Source organism: Diplotaxodon limnothrissa, linkage group LG22 (genome assembly GCF_057381915.1).
Source record: "Diplotaxodon limnothrissa isolate DT_005_m linkage group LG22, D_limnothrissa_male_GT1.1, whole genome shotgun sequence".
Taxonomy (NCBI): Eukaryota; Metazoa; Chordata; class Actinopteri; order Cichliformes; family Cichlidae; genus Diplotaxodon; species Diplotaxodon limnothrissa.
Genome location: NC_140616.1, coordinates 10,055,926 through 10,068,950, shown reverse-complemented (window position 1 = coordinate 10,068,950; position 13,025 = coordinate 10,055,926). Strand labels below are relative to the sequence as shown.

At 43.3% G+C, this 13,025-nt stretch overlaps 1 protein-coding gene across 10 annotated transcripts in view; it reads left to right on the top strand.

Moving 5' to 3' along the window:
* Positions 1-12,646, top strand: part of LOC146609422 (uncharacterized) — a 63,910-nt gene extending 51,264 nt beyond the window's left edge. For 4 of the 10 annotated variants that reach the window (XM_085346811.1, XM_085346810.1, XM_085346805.1 and 1 more), the window contains 10 exons: positions 1,057-1,208; positions 2,085-2,227; positions 2,716-2,969; positions 3,777-4,089; positions 4,401-4,581; positions 7,472-7,576; positions 7,687-7,737; positions 7,831-7,885; positions 8,783-9,061; positions 11,955-12,646. In XM_085346811.1, coding sequence (XP_085202937.1) covers positions 1,057-1,208; positions 2,085-2,227; positions 2,716-2,969; positions 3,777-4,089; positions 4,401-4,581; positions 7,472-7,576; positions 7,687-7,737; positions 7,831-7,885; positions 8,783-9,061; positions 11,955-11,965 — 1,544 coding nt within the window. In that variant the 3' untranslated portion in view covers positions 11,966-12,646. The remainder of the gene's footprint in view (positions 1-1,056; positions 1,209-2,084; positions 2,228-2,715; positions 2,970-3,776; positions 4,090-4,400; positions 4,582-7,471; positions 7,577-7,686; positions 7,738-7,830; positions 7,886-8,782; positions 9,062-11,954) is intronic. The other 6 variants (XM_085346812.1, XM_085346806.1, XM_085346807.1 and 3 more) reach the window with 5 other exon arrangements.
* Positions 12,647-13,025: the final 379 nt, after the last annotated feature.

Below are 13,025 nucleotides of genomic sequence, written 5' to 3'. Positions count from 1 at the left end.
TAAAAGCAGCCTTTTCATGGATAAAAGACCCGTTAAAAATCAACCCATTAACATAAGAGATAGTAATAGTTTTGTAAGTAGGTACTTAAACAAAGTGAAGTAAAAAGCAAACTCGCCTCTCTTGCGATATTTTTTTGACTGCCAGTATCTGTCACTTGTTGCATAATTGTTTATTTAGTTTGTTTGTCCCTTTTTTTTCTGCCCAGTAACATGACATGAGAGCCAAGCTACGATTGGTTGGAGATCAACATTAATTTATGATGTAACATTCACCTAATCGGACACAGTGACAGAAAAGATATATTCTGTGATCTGAACCTGACATTTATTGTTTTCTTTCTGGAGCTTTTGGTCACACAGTTTGGTCCACAGGGTTTTGGACAGAGACAGTTTGTAATTTCCCCTCTGTACACCACCGAAGTCAAACAACCAGGATATGATCCTTCTATTTAAACATAAGTGAGTTTTTCTACGTACTTTTGAACCTCTGGAAATGAAGGACTACTTATAAAAATGGCAGTAATTGCTTGACAGTTAGTTTTACTAAATGTCTTTAATTAAAGCTGAAAGTCTGCACTTGGCTCACATCTGGGTTGGTTGATTTAAAGTCCACTGACTTGGTGTACAGATGCAAAACTACCAAACATGTGTCATTGTCCAAAACCTTCTGGAAGACATGAGCTTTAAGACATGGCCTCCATCATCTGTGCATTTCTATTACTTTTTCAGAATTTTGTTCTATTTTTAAGTAAAACTCATATTCAGTGTTGATGAGGCGAAATGTAGCTCGAGCTAGTGTTGTCTCATAAAGTGCAAAGATGCTTTAATTAAATATAAAGCTACAATGGAAAGCAATAAAATTTGATTGTGTTTTGAGTGTGATCAATCCGTCACCTTCAGCTCGGCTTCCGTCACTTTGTCGGTCAGCAGGGTCAGCATGTCGTGTTCGCCGTGTGGCCTCACCGTGGGGTTTTTACCACCCTGCATGGTGTGTGTTTGTATGTGTGTGTGACCTCGGCCCTGCTGCCGCTCTCTGCATGTTTGTTTGTAACTCAGACTCTCACCACTGCTCCCGTTCAGCCTCGGCCAGCCCGCTGAACGCCTGCTCCCATCATCACCCGCACCAGAACACCGCAGAGCGCTGGAGGGTCTCCTCGGCCAGCACGCCGGACATCACCCAGCGCCAACGCCGCCGAAACTCCACCCCGGTAGGAGAGCGTGATTAGGATTAAACAGTTTTTGAGTATATTATCATTTTCACTAAGTAGCCCTGATATCCTGCTATGGTAACAGAAATCTGCATCAGGATTAATTATATTCTAATCAATACTTCATATAAATAATTGTTGTGTGTTGTTCATCGTAACAAAACTGTCATAATGGACCAAAGTTTCAGATCAGGTCAGAGGTCACTAGTCATCATCTTCAGACAGAATTTTCCACTCTAGGATTCGAATGATGAGTGACAGGAGTGACAGCCCTATTATGGTCATCTCAGCCATAGAGGCCACACCCACCATCTGCTTAAACCTACTTGTGAGGGGCAGCCAGTCAGAAGGCAGTTGGCTTAAAGGGGGAGGAGCTAAAATAGCTTGTACAGAGTACACAGAGTAGTAAAAGTTTTAGTTAGTTTTCAGTGGAGTAAAATTAATTTTAACGCTCCAGTTAATGCCATAAAAACAACAGCTAACGAGACATTTTTTGTCCAGGAGGTGATTCGATGAACATGGATGGTAAATGAAGCCCAGAAATAACAAAACTTCCTTTTATAAAAACATCACTGGATGGTGTCAAACATTACATGCAGAGAAAACCTTGAATAACAAATCCAACTTAACAAATAACGAACAAACCCAAACAGGGGAAAGCAAATTGGAAAAAGGTGACTGAGTCTATTGTTGAGTCTTTCTACAGCACACAGCATGAATCACACACAAACCTTATGAAAAGTATTATACCTAATAACATTCAGAAGACTGCAGCTATAATGAACTGGGTTTCATTTTCCAGCTCCAGCAGGATTTAAATTACACGATTATATAATAAGGTAAAAACTGGTTATTTGTCTCATCTCTTCCTTCAAGGTGGATAAAAAGAAGAAAGAGAAGAAGGACAAAGAGCGAGAGAATGAAAAAGAGAAGAGCGCTCTCACAAAAGAGAAAGTGCAGAAGAAAAGACAGACGGCATCGCCTACGACCACGATCCAGAGATCCAGGCCAGAGACCAGGTATCGCAGCAGATTACCTGCTTTACATCAGATAAATATGTCCAAAAACTGTGGTTTATTAAGCAAACGGTTAATTAACTCTGTGTTAATTTAGGCGAGAAGCTGGGAGATAGACTGCTTTAGCCTTGGAGCAGATTAATGTGTGGCAGATGGTCGAAGGTGGAGTAACCTAACGTTTAAAAGAGACGCTGCTGGACTCTAGCAGCAGGTCTGTTAGAGTGAGACTTGCAGTTCTCAGACAGAATCGGGTTTTCCTCCTGAATGATCACAGGAGGAAATGACGGCTCTCTGCAGAGATTCATGACGGCTGAATGTGGAGTTTCACATTGAGTCACTCCCAACTTCCACATGACCTAGTTTTGTTTTTTTATGTAGAGCGCTGGGAACCTTTTTACCTTTTCCTGCACTGATCTGAAATGTCGTTTCTCCCCTCTCTCTCATCTCTGGTACTCGTTCTGCTCATATTTCACCTCCTGTCTGCTCCTCAGCACCCTGAGGCCCAAAAACAGACCTCCGTCACCTGCCGCCCCCAAAAGTCGCCCCCTGTCCCCACTGGTGCCAGCAACAGGTGCCGCGAAGACCGCCTCGGGCAAGAAAACGCCTCCTCCTCCTGGCATCAAGACCCGACCGAAACGGGCCCAGACGCCTGCCAGAGTGCAGCCCCAGGCGGTTTCTGCTGTCACCGTGGAAACGGGCCATGAACCCCAGCAGCCCGACACTTCAGAGGAGAAAAAGAGTGAGTGTGGGTATCACGCTGATGATGTCTGTGGCTTCAAGGTGACCTGGAGGTTTTGGCTGACATTCACCATGCAGTAATCTGTGTGTGTGTGTGTGTGTGTGTGTGTGTGTGTGTGTGTGTGTGTGTGTGTGTGTGTGTGTGTGTGTGTGTGTGTGTGTAAGCTCAGCTTACAGTGACCTGAATGCATCAGGAACTGAACTTGACGATTAATTTAGTGACAGTTTTGTGACTCTTCCGTGAAACGTGCAAAAATAAAACCACAATCCTCACCCTAGAGTGTTCACCGATGTCCTGTCGAAATCAAATGCTCAAGCCTGCATCCAGGAGGATGTTAATAAGAAGTTTTAACGTGCATTTCTGATTGAAGCATCCAAGTCATGCTCAATTTGTAGGCAAATCTATAATTCCTTCATTCCCGATTGCATCTATTCAGTGAAAACGATAAAGAAAACAGAAGCTGAAACATGCAGCCATCTTTAAATTCAGCTTTAGTTTTGTGATAGAACGTGATTCAGCTTTGTGGTGACAAATAAGATGTGTGTAAATCACAGAAACAACCATAGATCTAGAAAATGTCTGGAGAGGACTGTCAGTACGCCGTCATGTTGAAGCTGCTCTTTTGTTTAAAGAGGAGGAAAGTGGTGAGGCGTGATTGACGTACTCGCTCATGGTGTCTGACAAAATGTCTTTTCACGCTGTCGCTGTGATCTGCGCTGTGTGGCTTCCTTTATAACACTGGAAGCTTTAAAATTGATTAAATGCTAAATCAGACCTTACTGTTAAAACGTCTCTTTCTCGCCTCTCTATCAGCCCCGGGTAACGTTCCTGCCATCGTGGTGTCCTCCGCACCGGCCACTCCTCTTTCTCCCAGCCCGCCGGTCGTATCAGCAGCGTCTCCAACTGTACCGAGCGTAGAACCTGCGGCGACCACCGTCAGCAATCCCGCTCCTTCTCCTGCACCTGCTGCCGCCTCCACCCCGGCCGCACCGGCCAGCAGCAGGCCGTCGGCAGGCACTAACGACCCAGAGGAGGCCGCTCGCGTCCTCGCAGAGAAACGCAGACAAGCCCGAGAGCAACGGGAGAGAGAGGAGCAGGAGCGTCTGGAGCAGGAGCAAAAGAAGAAGTGAGACCTGCTGTCCACACAGACTGTGTGCCTCATAAAATATGATAACACAATGCATGACAGACCATGTTTTCCTGAGTTTGTAAGGCAGATTTTGGATAAACACTTAACATTGTGCTGTGATCTAAACCCAAATAGACACTCACTAGTAAACAAAACATTAAAGCAACACAGTTGCTTTAATGTCAGCAAACCTACAACATAATAAAATGCATCATCTCAGGCACACGTTCAAAAAAGATATTATTTAGGAGAGGGCGCCACAGACCGCTGATGCGAATGCAGCTTGTAACGCAGAACCTTCTCCTCAGGATCCTGCAGGAGGAGGCAAGGGCCCGGGAGGCAGAGGAGAGGAAGCGCAGGGAGGAGGAGGCTCGCTTCATGGCCGAGCAGCAGCGCCTGAGAGACGAAGCCAGGAGAGCTCAGGAGGAGAAGGAGGCGCAGGAGAGAGCGAAGGTCGAGCAGGAGGAGAACGAGAGGCTGCAGAGACAGGTGGGTGATGACAGGAGTTATTAAGATGCTGCAGATTATGTCATTCCAACTTGAATAAGACCAGTGCATACGTGAGTCCAGGAGGTAGGAACGCTGGGTTTAATGGTGGTTTAGTCCCGGGCTTTAAGCTAAGTCAGTAAAAAAATTAATAGATTCTGGTATAAATATGCTTCAGTACATTTCATTTAGTCCACACAAAGGCTTCAGGAGGGGAACAATGATTCGAGTTGCCTTCCATCACACCATGATAACCGTAATATGATAAAATGCACACATGGGCCAAAGTTTACCACTTCTCTTGAGGTCTCTTGTCTGCCTTCAGCATTGAGCTGTTTCTTCATACTTTGAAGGGTGCAAAGGATCCACTTGTGCATCCTCGATTATGGCTCCTCCTGCAAGCCTCCTCTCCCCTCTGTCCTCCACATACATTCAAGGATTTCAAGACATCCTTTCTGAGATTGATTTTCAGGTCACAGGCAGTAGGGCAAAGGAAATGAGAAGGTGCGACTTAATGAAAAAGGAAAAAGCCAGAGGACATGAGGAGAGAAGGCAGGGATGTGCGAGTTAGGTGCAGAACAAAGCTTTAACATGATGGGCAAAAAATAAAGTGTTAGGTGGGGTGTTCATGAGGAAATAAGCATCACAGTGCAAAAAGAGAAACTTAGAAGCTGATCAAAAAGCAATAAGGCAATAAATTAAAAAATCTCAGTGCTGTGCTGTCTGATTGAGAGCTCTTCTCTCCCTAAATTTAAATGCTCAGAGGCATAATTACTGAGAAAAGTCAAAGGGGAAAGTATGGAAGTCTACTGGATGTATGGAAGCTTGTTTCCAAAGGTTTCGGAGTAATAACTCAAAATTTCAAGTTATTGTGTCAGTTGAAATTTTGAGATCACTGGTTGAAACGAGCTTCCATGGACTTGGGCCATAATGTTCTGAAACATCAGAACATTTTTATAGTATACATCCAGAGTGACCCACAGAGCTACAATGGACACATTAGTGGGAAATACACTTCGTTGAAATAAACCAGAATTATCCTTTAACCCCTTCGGCGTGTTTGTGGTAATCCAGTGAGAATCAGACACCCGTTCCTGACAGATCATCAACTCCACTGTAAATACCCTTTGCTGTGAAACCCCACTTTAATTTTCCATTAACCACCATGAATCCCAGTGATCCCCACATGCAGTAAGCCCATTTACCATCTGGGCAGATTAATGTGCAGGAAACTGTGCTGCTGTGAGCCCAAACATCAGCCTCTGTGACTGTCTGGCATCTGGGCAGATTAAAGAGTATGAGTATGTGTTGCTGTCACTCATGAGCACTAACAGTCAGAGGGCCCTTGTCTGCTGTGGGCACATTCCAGCTGGTGACCTCCATAATGGCGATGAGGGAGCCATTGTGATGGTGGAGGGTAGCGACGGGCCTGTGCTGCCTCTGTCTCGGTCGCCCGGCTCTGGATAAGCAGCGTCAGTGCGCACCATGCCTGAAGCACTCAGCTCGTCTCGACTCCCCTGCTCCACTCAATCAGGCCATTGTTCCACCCTGACAGCGAGCTTGCTTCACAGTGGAGTGGCCTCATATTTTTTTAGAGGTCATTTCGCTCAAGTGTTCAGCTAAATGGTCTGAAAATGCGCAGGGCTTGGGGAAGATGCAGGCAAGATTTAAAAAACAGCTGGCTGCACCTCACGACACCTTGTGTTGTTTTCACTGCTGCATTTTAAACATATGTGTGTTTAAATATCCAGTCAAGTATGTAATGGGGGTTAAATAATATGAGGTCAGACCTGAAGGCTGCAGACCTGCAGACCACGCTGAGCAGGTGCTGCCCCCTGGTGGTCAGTTGGTTTCATTTGCATGTTTTTTAATGGTGTAAGGAGCCCCATCTCACTCAACATATGATTGCTGATTGCAGCACACATGACAAGTGTCAGATGGTTATAAGAAGTCAGTCTCATAAATATTTTTGAAGCAATTATTGACTCAAAACTGAAATATTTTAGCAAAATGTAAAGATGTGTGCAAGAAAGGGCCTCAAGCATTATCTGTCATGCTCGAAGAAGCTTTTTTCTTTCTTTTTTTAATTGTCTACATATGCAACAGGTGGCTGGTTTAATATTATTTGACAGCTCACAGCCTTTGCAGAGGGAGTTTCTTTCTTCTGGATGAAAGCCTCAAAGTGCCGAAGAGTCGGGTTAAAAAACAGCTTTGTTACAGCCACAATCACCCAGATAAACCGCAGCGTTTATAGCACAAATGAGCTTGTTTGCTTATTTAATTTGCTATTTTCATTATGTTGCATGGTGGCACGGTGGTTAGCACTGTTGCCTCACAGCAAAAATGTCTGAGTTCAGGTCCACCATCAGGCTGGCGTGAGTTTTTGTGGAGTTTGTATGGGTTCTCTCTGGGTACTCTGGCTTTTGCTTTGGCTTTGAAAATGTCCTTTCTCATGGCTGTCTTCAGAAAGTGGGGATCTTACTGGCCCAGTAGGCACTGCCAGTCCTCTCCGAGGCCCTCCCCAAACTGCAGCCGTATTATCACAGCTTATTCCAGCTGTAGTCACATCAAAAAGTCATAGTGCATTGTTTTGTAAATACAAGAAAATATGTTTCATATATAGCCTCTCTTTTATTTCTACCTGTATGTTACTTTATTAGGTACATTTAAACTAAAGTTTTCTTATTAAATCTACCTTTACACTACCTATAATATGTTGTACAGCTGTGTGGACAGTGTTAGGCTAATATCCCGTTCCCTTTTGAACCCTCGGTCACCTTTAACTTTTACTTGGTAAGATTTAGAGCAGGAGGGACGCTTATTCTTCTTTTTCTTTAGTTTTACTGTGAAAAACGTTTAAACTTGCTTCATATTTGTATCTTCTTTATTTCAGAGGGAGGAAGCTGAAGCAAAAGCCCGCGAGGAGGCCGAGCGTCAGCGCATAGAGAGGGAGAAGCACTTCCAGAAAGAAGAGCAGGAGCGCCTGGAGAGGAAGAAGGTGAGGCCAAAGAGAGAAAAATATCATCTGTAGAGAGTTCAGAAAGTCACAGACAGTTCACAGTCGAGCTGAAAAACAAGAGCACTGATCTCTCTGTCTGATCTGCACAGCGCCTCGAGGAGATCATGAAGAGGACTCGGAAGAGCGATGCGGGAGATAAGGTCGGTGTGATTCATTCGAAACAGGCTCCCGACTGAACACTTGCTCGCCTTTGTGGAATAACACGAGTCTTGTTCTGCTCTTTGCAATCACAGAGGGATGTCAAAGCGTCTCCTCAGGTCAACGGAAAGGACGCAGAGCCGAGTAAAGGTAACCGTCACCCCTCGTCAACCTTTAAATCAGTCACAAAAGAACACATGTACTCATTCACACGTTTCTACTTTGGCTTTTTCAAAGATTATATCCACCTTTGTGAGATTGTCACCTGGGGCTTTTCCAACCCAAAGGTCTATTACTAACCCAGGAAATATACTGTATATAATAAATGGGCATTCTTTCTTTGGCTTTGAGGTTCCACCAGACAATGGAGTGCTAATATAATGCTAGTGCATGCCACCACAGTAGGTTAGTGTGGTGAAACCTGAGATGACCTTATAAAAAGGCAGTTTATTCCTTCTGTTGTGACACGGGAGGGTGTGCTGTTGTTTCGGCTTGTCGTGTACCTCCTCTTTGTTGTAACCGGACACAAAACACAGACATTGGCAGATTTCCCTGCAGGAGATTCCTGCAGATATATACTTTGATAAAACCTCCGGTATCTGTTTCCTGCATCAGCTTCTTCCCTTCCTGTTCCAGGACTGGACTTTTGTCTAAGCTGCGACACCTTAGGCATGAGCAGAAATGTTTTGTGGGCGGTATGTCCACCAGTATGTCCAACCTAACTGGATCATTAGGGAAAACTACTTTTACTGACCCAAAGAAATCATAAAGAGCCAAAAGTAGAAAAAAACTCTCTAAACTTGACCTCTTAATGCAAAAGGAAGCATGAAGTTTTGTCTCAAAGCGATTAGCTGCACATACAATAATCTTGTTATTTGAGATTTTGGTAGATCTTGGCTATTTTAACAGTTTACATATGACAGAGACTAAAGAATATTAAAGAAAAGGCTGCATTTAATAAGTAGATGTGTCCAAATGTTAGACTGATTCTGTAAACATCTGAAAAGGTTGTTAATGTCCTTTACTTGTCCACGAATTTCTCTGCAGCTCCTGGAAACCTGCAGGCCCCCAGTGCATCGGTGCTCAACCCAGCACAAAACGTTTCCAGCCCTGTTGTTGTAAACGGCGTCCAGCCCTCCGTGCACCAAAACGGCGTCTCAGCCAACGGCACTGACTTCGAGGAGATCATTCAACTGAACAACAGCGGCGGCAGCGGTAACCCCAGCCAGCAGCAGAGCGGGCTGGTGAGTGAGCCGATCATGGCGTTCGAGGGAGGAGAGCCCTTCTTGATGAAAACAGGCCCCATGAAGCCTCAGCATGTCGCAGGTACAGAAACACAACATCAAACAGGAATGTGAGCAACAGGGTGGCTGCTTATCAGTCCTGCCCATCTACTCTAAGACATATGGTAAACATTAGCATGCTAATGTAACAAGGCTACAATTCTGTATCTGCCCAACAACACTGTGTTATTGTTGCAGGAGTAGGTTTACTTTTACAAATCAGCTGCACAAGAATGTTTCTCATGGTAACAGCAGCTCCATTATTAGCTAAACTTTACAAGAAAACACGCCACCCTCGGATAAGAATCGAGGACCAAACCCAGTGTGGCAGAAGTGAGACATAAAACCACTGCTAGCTTAAGAACATTAGAATATTAGAATATAGAAGGAGTTTAATATGAGGTACGGAATTCTCTGAACGTGATGCACATCATCTGCACAAGCGTCCGGATCTATTTTTGAGGAATTCCTGGATGACAGTCGCCTCTGATGAACATGTTGGGCCAGCATGTGCCAGAGGAAATTAAATTGAGGTTAAGTTAAAGAAGAGTAGAAAAGAAGACTGAGGTTGGGCAAGAGAAACATTCAAATGACATTAATAAATCATATTTACACATAAATCTAAGAAGCAGCTGCACAGAATTGTGTGTGAAGGGTGAGTTCACCTGTCGCAGAAAGAAGAATTATTGTTCAGTTATATGGAGAACAGGAGGAATGATTTCCTGAAGCAGTGTGGAGTGGAGTGGGTGTGTCTTAGTTAGCAGAGGTGTGGACTCGAGTCACATGACTTGGACTCGAGTCAGACTTGAGTCATTAATTTTATGACTTTAGACTTGACTTGAAAAAATGTTCTAAGACTTGTGACTTGACTTGGACTTTTACACCAATGACTTGGGACTTGAATTGGACTTGAACCGGTTTACTTGAAAAGACTTGATATTTTACCCCAAATATAAAATTTAACACGCATATTATATAGAGATTGAAAATGTAACGTCATTCACGGGTAGAACCGCAAAGGATTCTGGGAACTCGTGGCAAGCGGTACTAGCGCACGCAGGCTTTCAATTAAAATCAGTTATACAGCGATAAAAAAGAAACACAAAAATGTCAAGAAGCTGTTGTATTATTAACTGCAATAGCCGGTCGCATGACAGCCACGGGAAGCCGACGGGTAAAGAGATCGGTTGTTATCGGATTACCTCGTTGAAGAGAAATTGTTCGAGCCATGTTTCCGAAGTAACAAAGAGGCGACGGGTGGCCTGGATTGCAGCCATTCAAAGGTCAAATATAACGTCCCAGAACCCTCCAGCTCACAGGTTAGTCTGCTCCAAGCATTTACACAAAGGTCAGTGTTTTTTAGTAGTTAATACGTCACTTTCATAACATAATTGGTGATATAGGTTACAAGCAAGTCTGGCGCTGAACAGAAATTGTCGCGCTATGCTCCTTTATTTATTGTGTTTATTGTGCATAAATAGTGAATTGTCCTGACACAATATTGCGTTTCGCCTCTGTTATTATGGCACATTGACAAAAACATATACTTTTATTCACAGGATAAAACAGGTTTTTTGTATCACTAATTGTCCAGTACGATTACAGCATACAATATTATTGTCACTGCTACATTTCTGTGATGCTACCAGAAATTATTTCCACTACTAATTAATTACCGTTGAGCTCAAAGGTTATATTAATAAACGGTTAACGAATGTGTATTTATGACGACGATTTGTGAGACTGGTAAACTTATGATACGTACGATGGTCTTTACTTTCTACACGGTGCATTTCAAGGTCCTGCACCCATCCGTCGGTAAACTGTACCTGGGCTTGTTGCAGTGACCTGAAGTTACTAAACTTCATGAGTGTATGCACTCACTCCAAGAACCGTATAATTATAAATATGCATATAAATATGCTACGATGAGATAGCTGACTTCATCTAACTAGCAAATGTTTTCCAGGCTACGTTGGTGATACAGTTTTTTTTAATGTGTATGATATTTTTGTCATGCGATTTTAAAGCCGGTCCTACAACCGCATCCAAGAATAACATGCAGCTTATCTCAGAACTGTCGGTGAAAATTATTCTTGGAGCTAGGTTTAATTGAGCTGCATTTTAAAGAGGTGCAATTTCACAATTTGTGTATATTTTCTAAGTTCACTATTTTGTCATGTGTTGAGAAAAACACAGATTTTAAAATTACATGGTCTAATATTTACATTTAGCATAACTGCAACATTATTTTTTCGTTGTTTTTTTTTTTTAAAGACTCGAAAGGACTTGAAATTCAAAGTTTCAGACTTGTGACTTGACTCGGACTTTTACACCAGTGACTTGAGACTCGACTCTGACTTGCCTGACATTACTTGAGACTTGACTTGAGACTTGAGGATAAAGACTTGAGACTTACTTGAGACTTGCAAAACAATGACTTGGTCCCACCTCTGTTAGTTAGGGTCCTTTAGGCAGCATCGTCCTGCTGAAACCTGCCACAGGGCCAGAGGTGCTGGGATAAGTGCAGGCTGGAGCACGTCATCTCAGCACCTCTGTTCAGCCAGGTTTCCACCAAGAACGATCAAGTCAGAGATGAGCGTGCAAGGCTGCAGCAATAGCTCAGTCTCAGGCGACTTCAGTGGCACTAATGAAGATTTCAATAAGCAGAGATCATTTGGAGGACTGACCATGATTTATTGAGATAGAGAAATTCATTAATTTGACGATTAAGCTCCTGTGATCGATGATGGCAGAACAGAATCCCAGGATTTAGGACCTAAAACCTATTTTTCAATCTTTGAAAACTTGTCCCCTCATCCGAAATCAATCTGGCACCCTTCAACAACGAGTCTCATTTTCATCGAACATATTAAACATAAAACGAACGATACTCACACTCAGGCTTCTGGTTTTGTTCTTTTCCTCCTCCGCAGAGGTCCTGTGAGTCGCCACACATCCACGAAGACGCGCCTTTCGTCTCTGCCTGAGCTATGAGATTCATGCCACACCACAGCGGCTTATAAAACAGCGTGCCAAACAAAACAACCAGCGTTCACCTGCGCTGATTCCACATCCACGGTATCCACAGCGGTGGGACAGCAAGGAGGAGCAGAACTGGCTGGAAAAAAACAAACAAACAAACTCATCTGAAACATTTAAAAAAAAAAAACATAAAAAGCTTAAGTATTCTCTGTCTTCACCGCGTGTTCTGGTGCAGCATTTTTGTCAAGTTTTACCGAAACGTCACATGCAGATTTTATGGTGCACCTTAAAGATGACTGACTGTGTAACAAATTTTAGAAAATGCAGTATAAAATCCTGGAAATACATAATATTTGACAATGGTTGTTATTATTACCATCGCTATGATATTGTTATTGTTACCTTAAGTTGAGCATTGTGTGTGTGCGTGTGTGTTTTGCTGTTTTTTGTCTTGAATTACTGAGTTATTTAACACGGGGAGCATCGGTAAGGACTGGCCACAGTGTATGTAAATGAATAATGAGCCCGGCTGCCTCGGCCTCCTGTTACGGGGGATCTGTGAAATAAAGCTTTATGAAAGGGAGCGAGGTCTCCGTGTGTTTGTGTGCGTCTGTCGGCGATACACAAACGCTCGTCTAACAGACATTTACAGCCCTCGCCACACTGGACTTGAACTTAACTTTTTTGTCTTTCTTTCTGGAGCAAGTGGAAGGGAAAACCTTTGCAATGACTTTATCATTTGTTTAAAAGTGCTGACTTATGGCAGAAACAACCCTTCATAGGTTTGGGTTTTACTATTTTTATGTTCTTTAAGTGACAGGACTAATACAATTTGTGAGAGCAAGATAGCATCCTTTCTAAGCTGACAACTGGGCAGTTAACACCCAGAGACTTGGACTGCAACTGCTATGGTAAAAGTTTAGAGTTTAGAGCTGAATGAAATTAGATTTGCTTACAGAGAGGCCAAAGAAAAACCTGCAGTGATGAGATGATCCTGGATCCTTTCAGTGAGACCTGTAAAT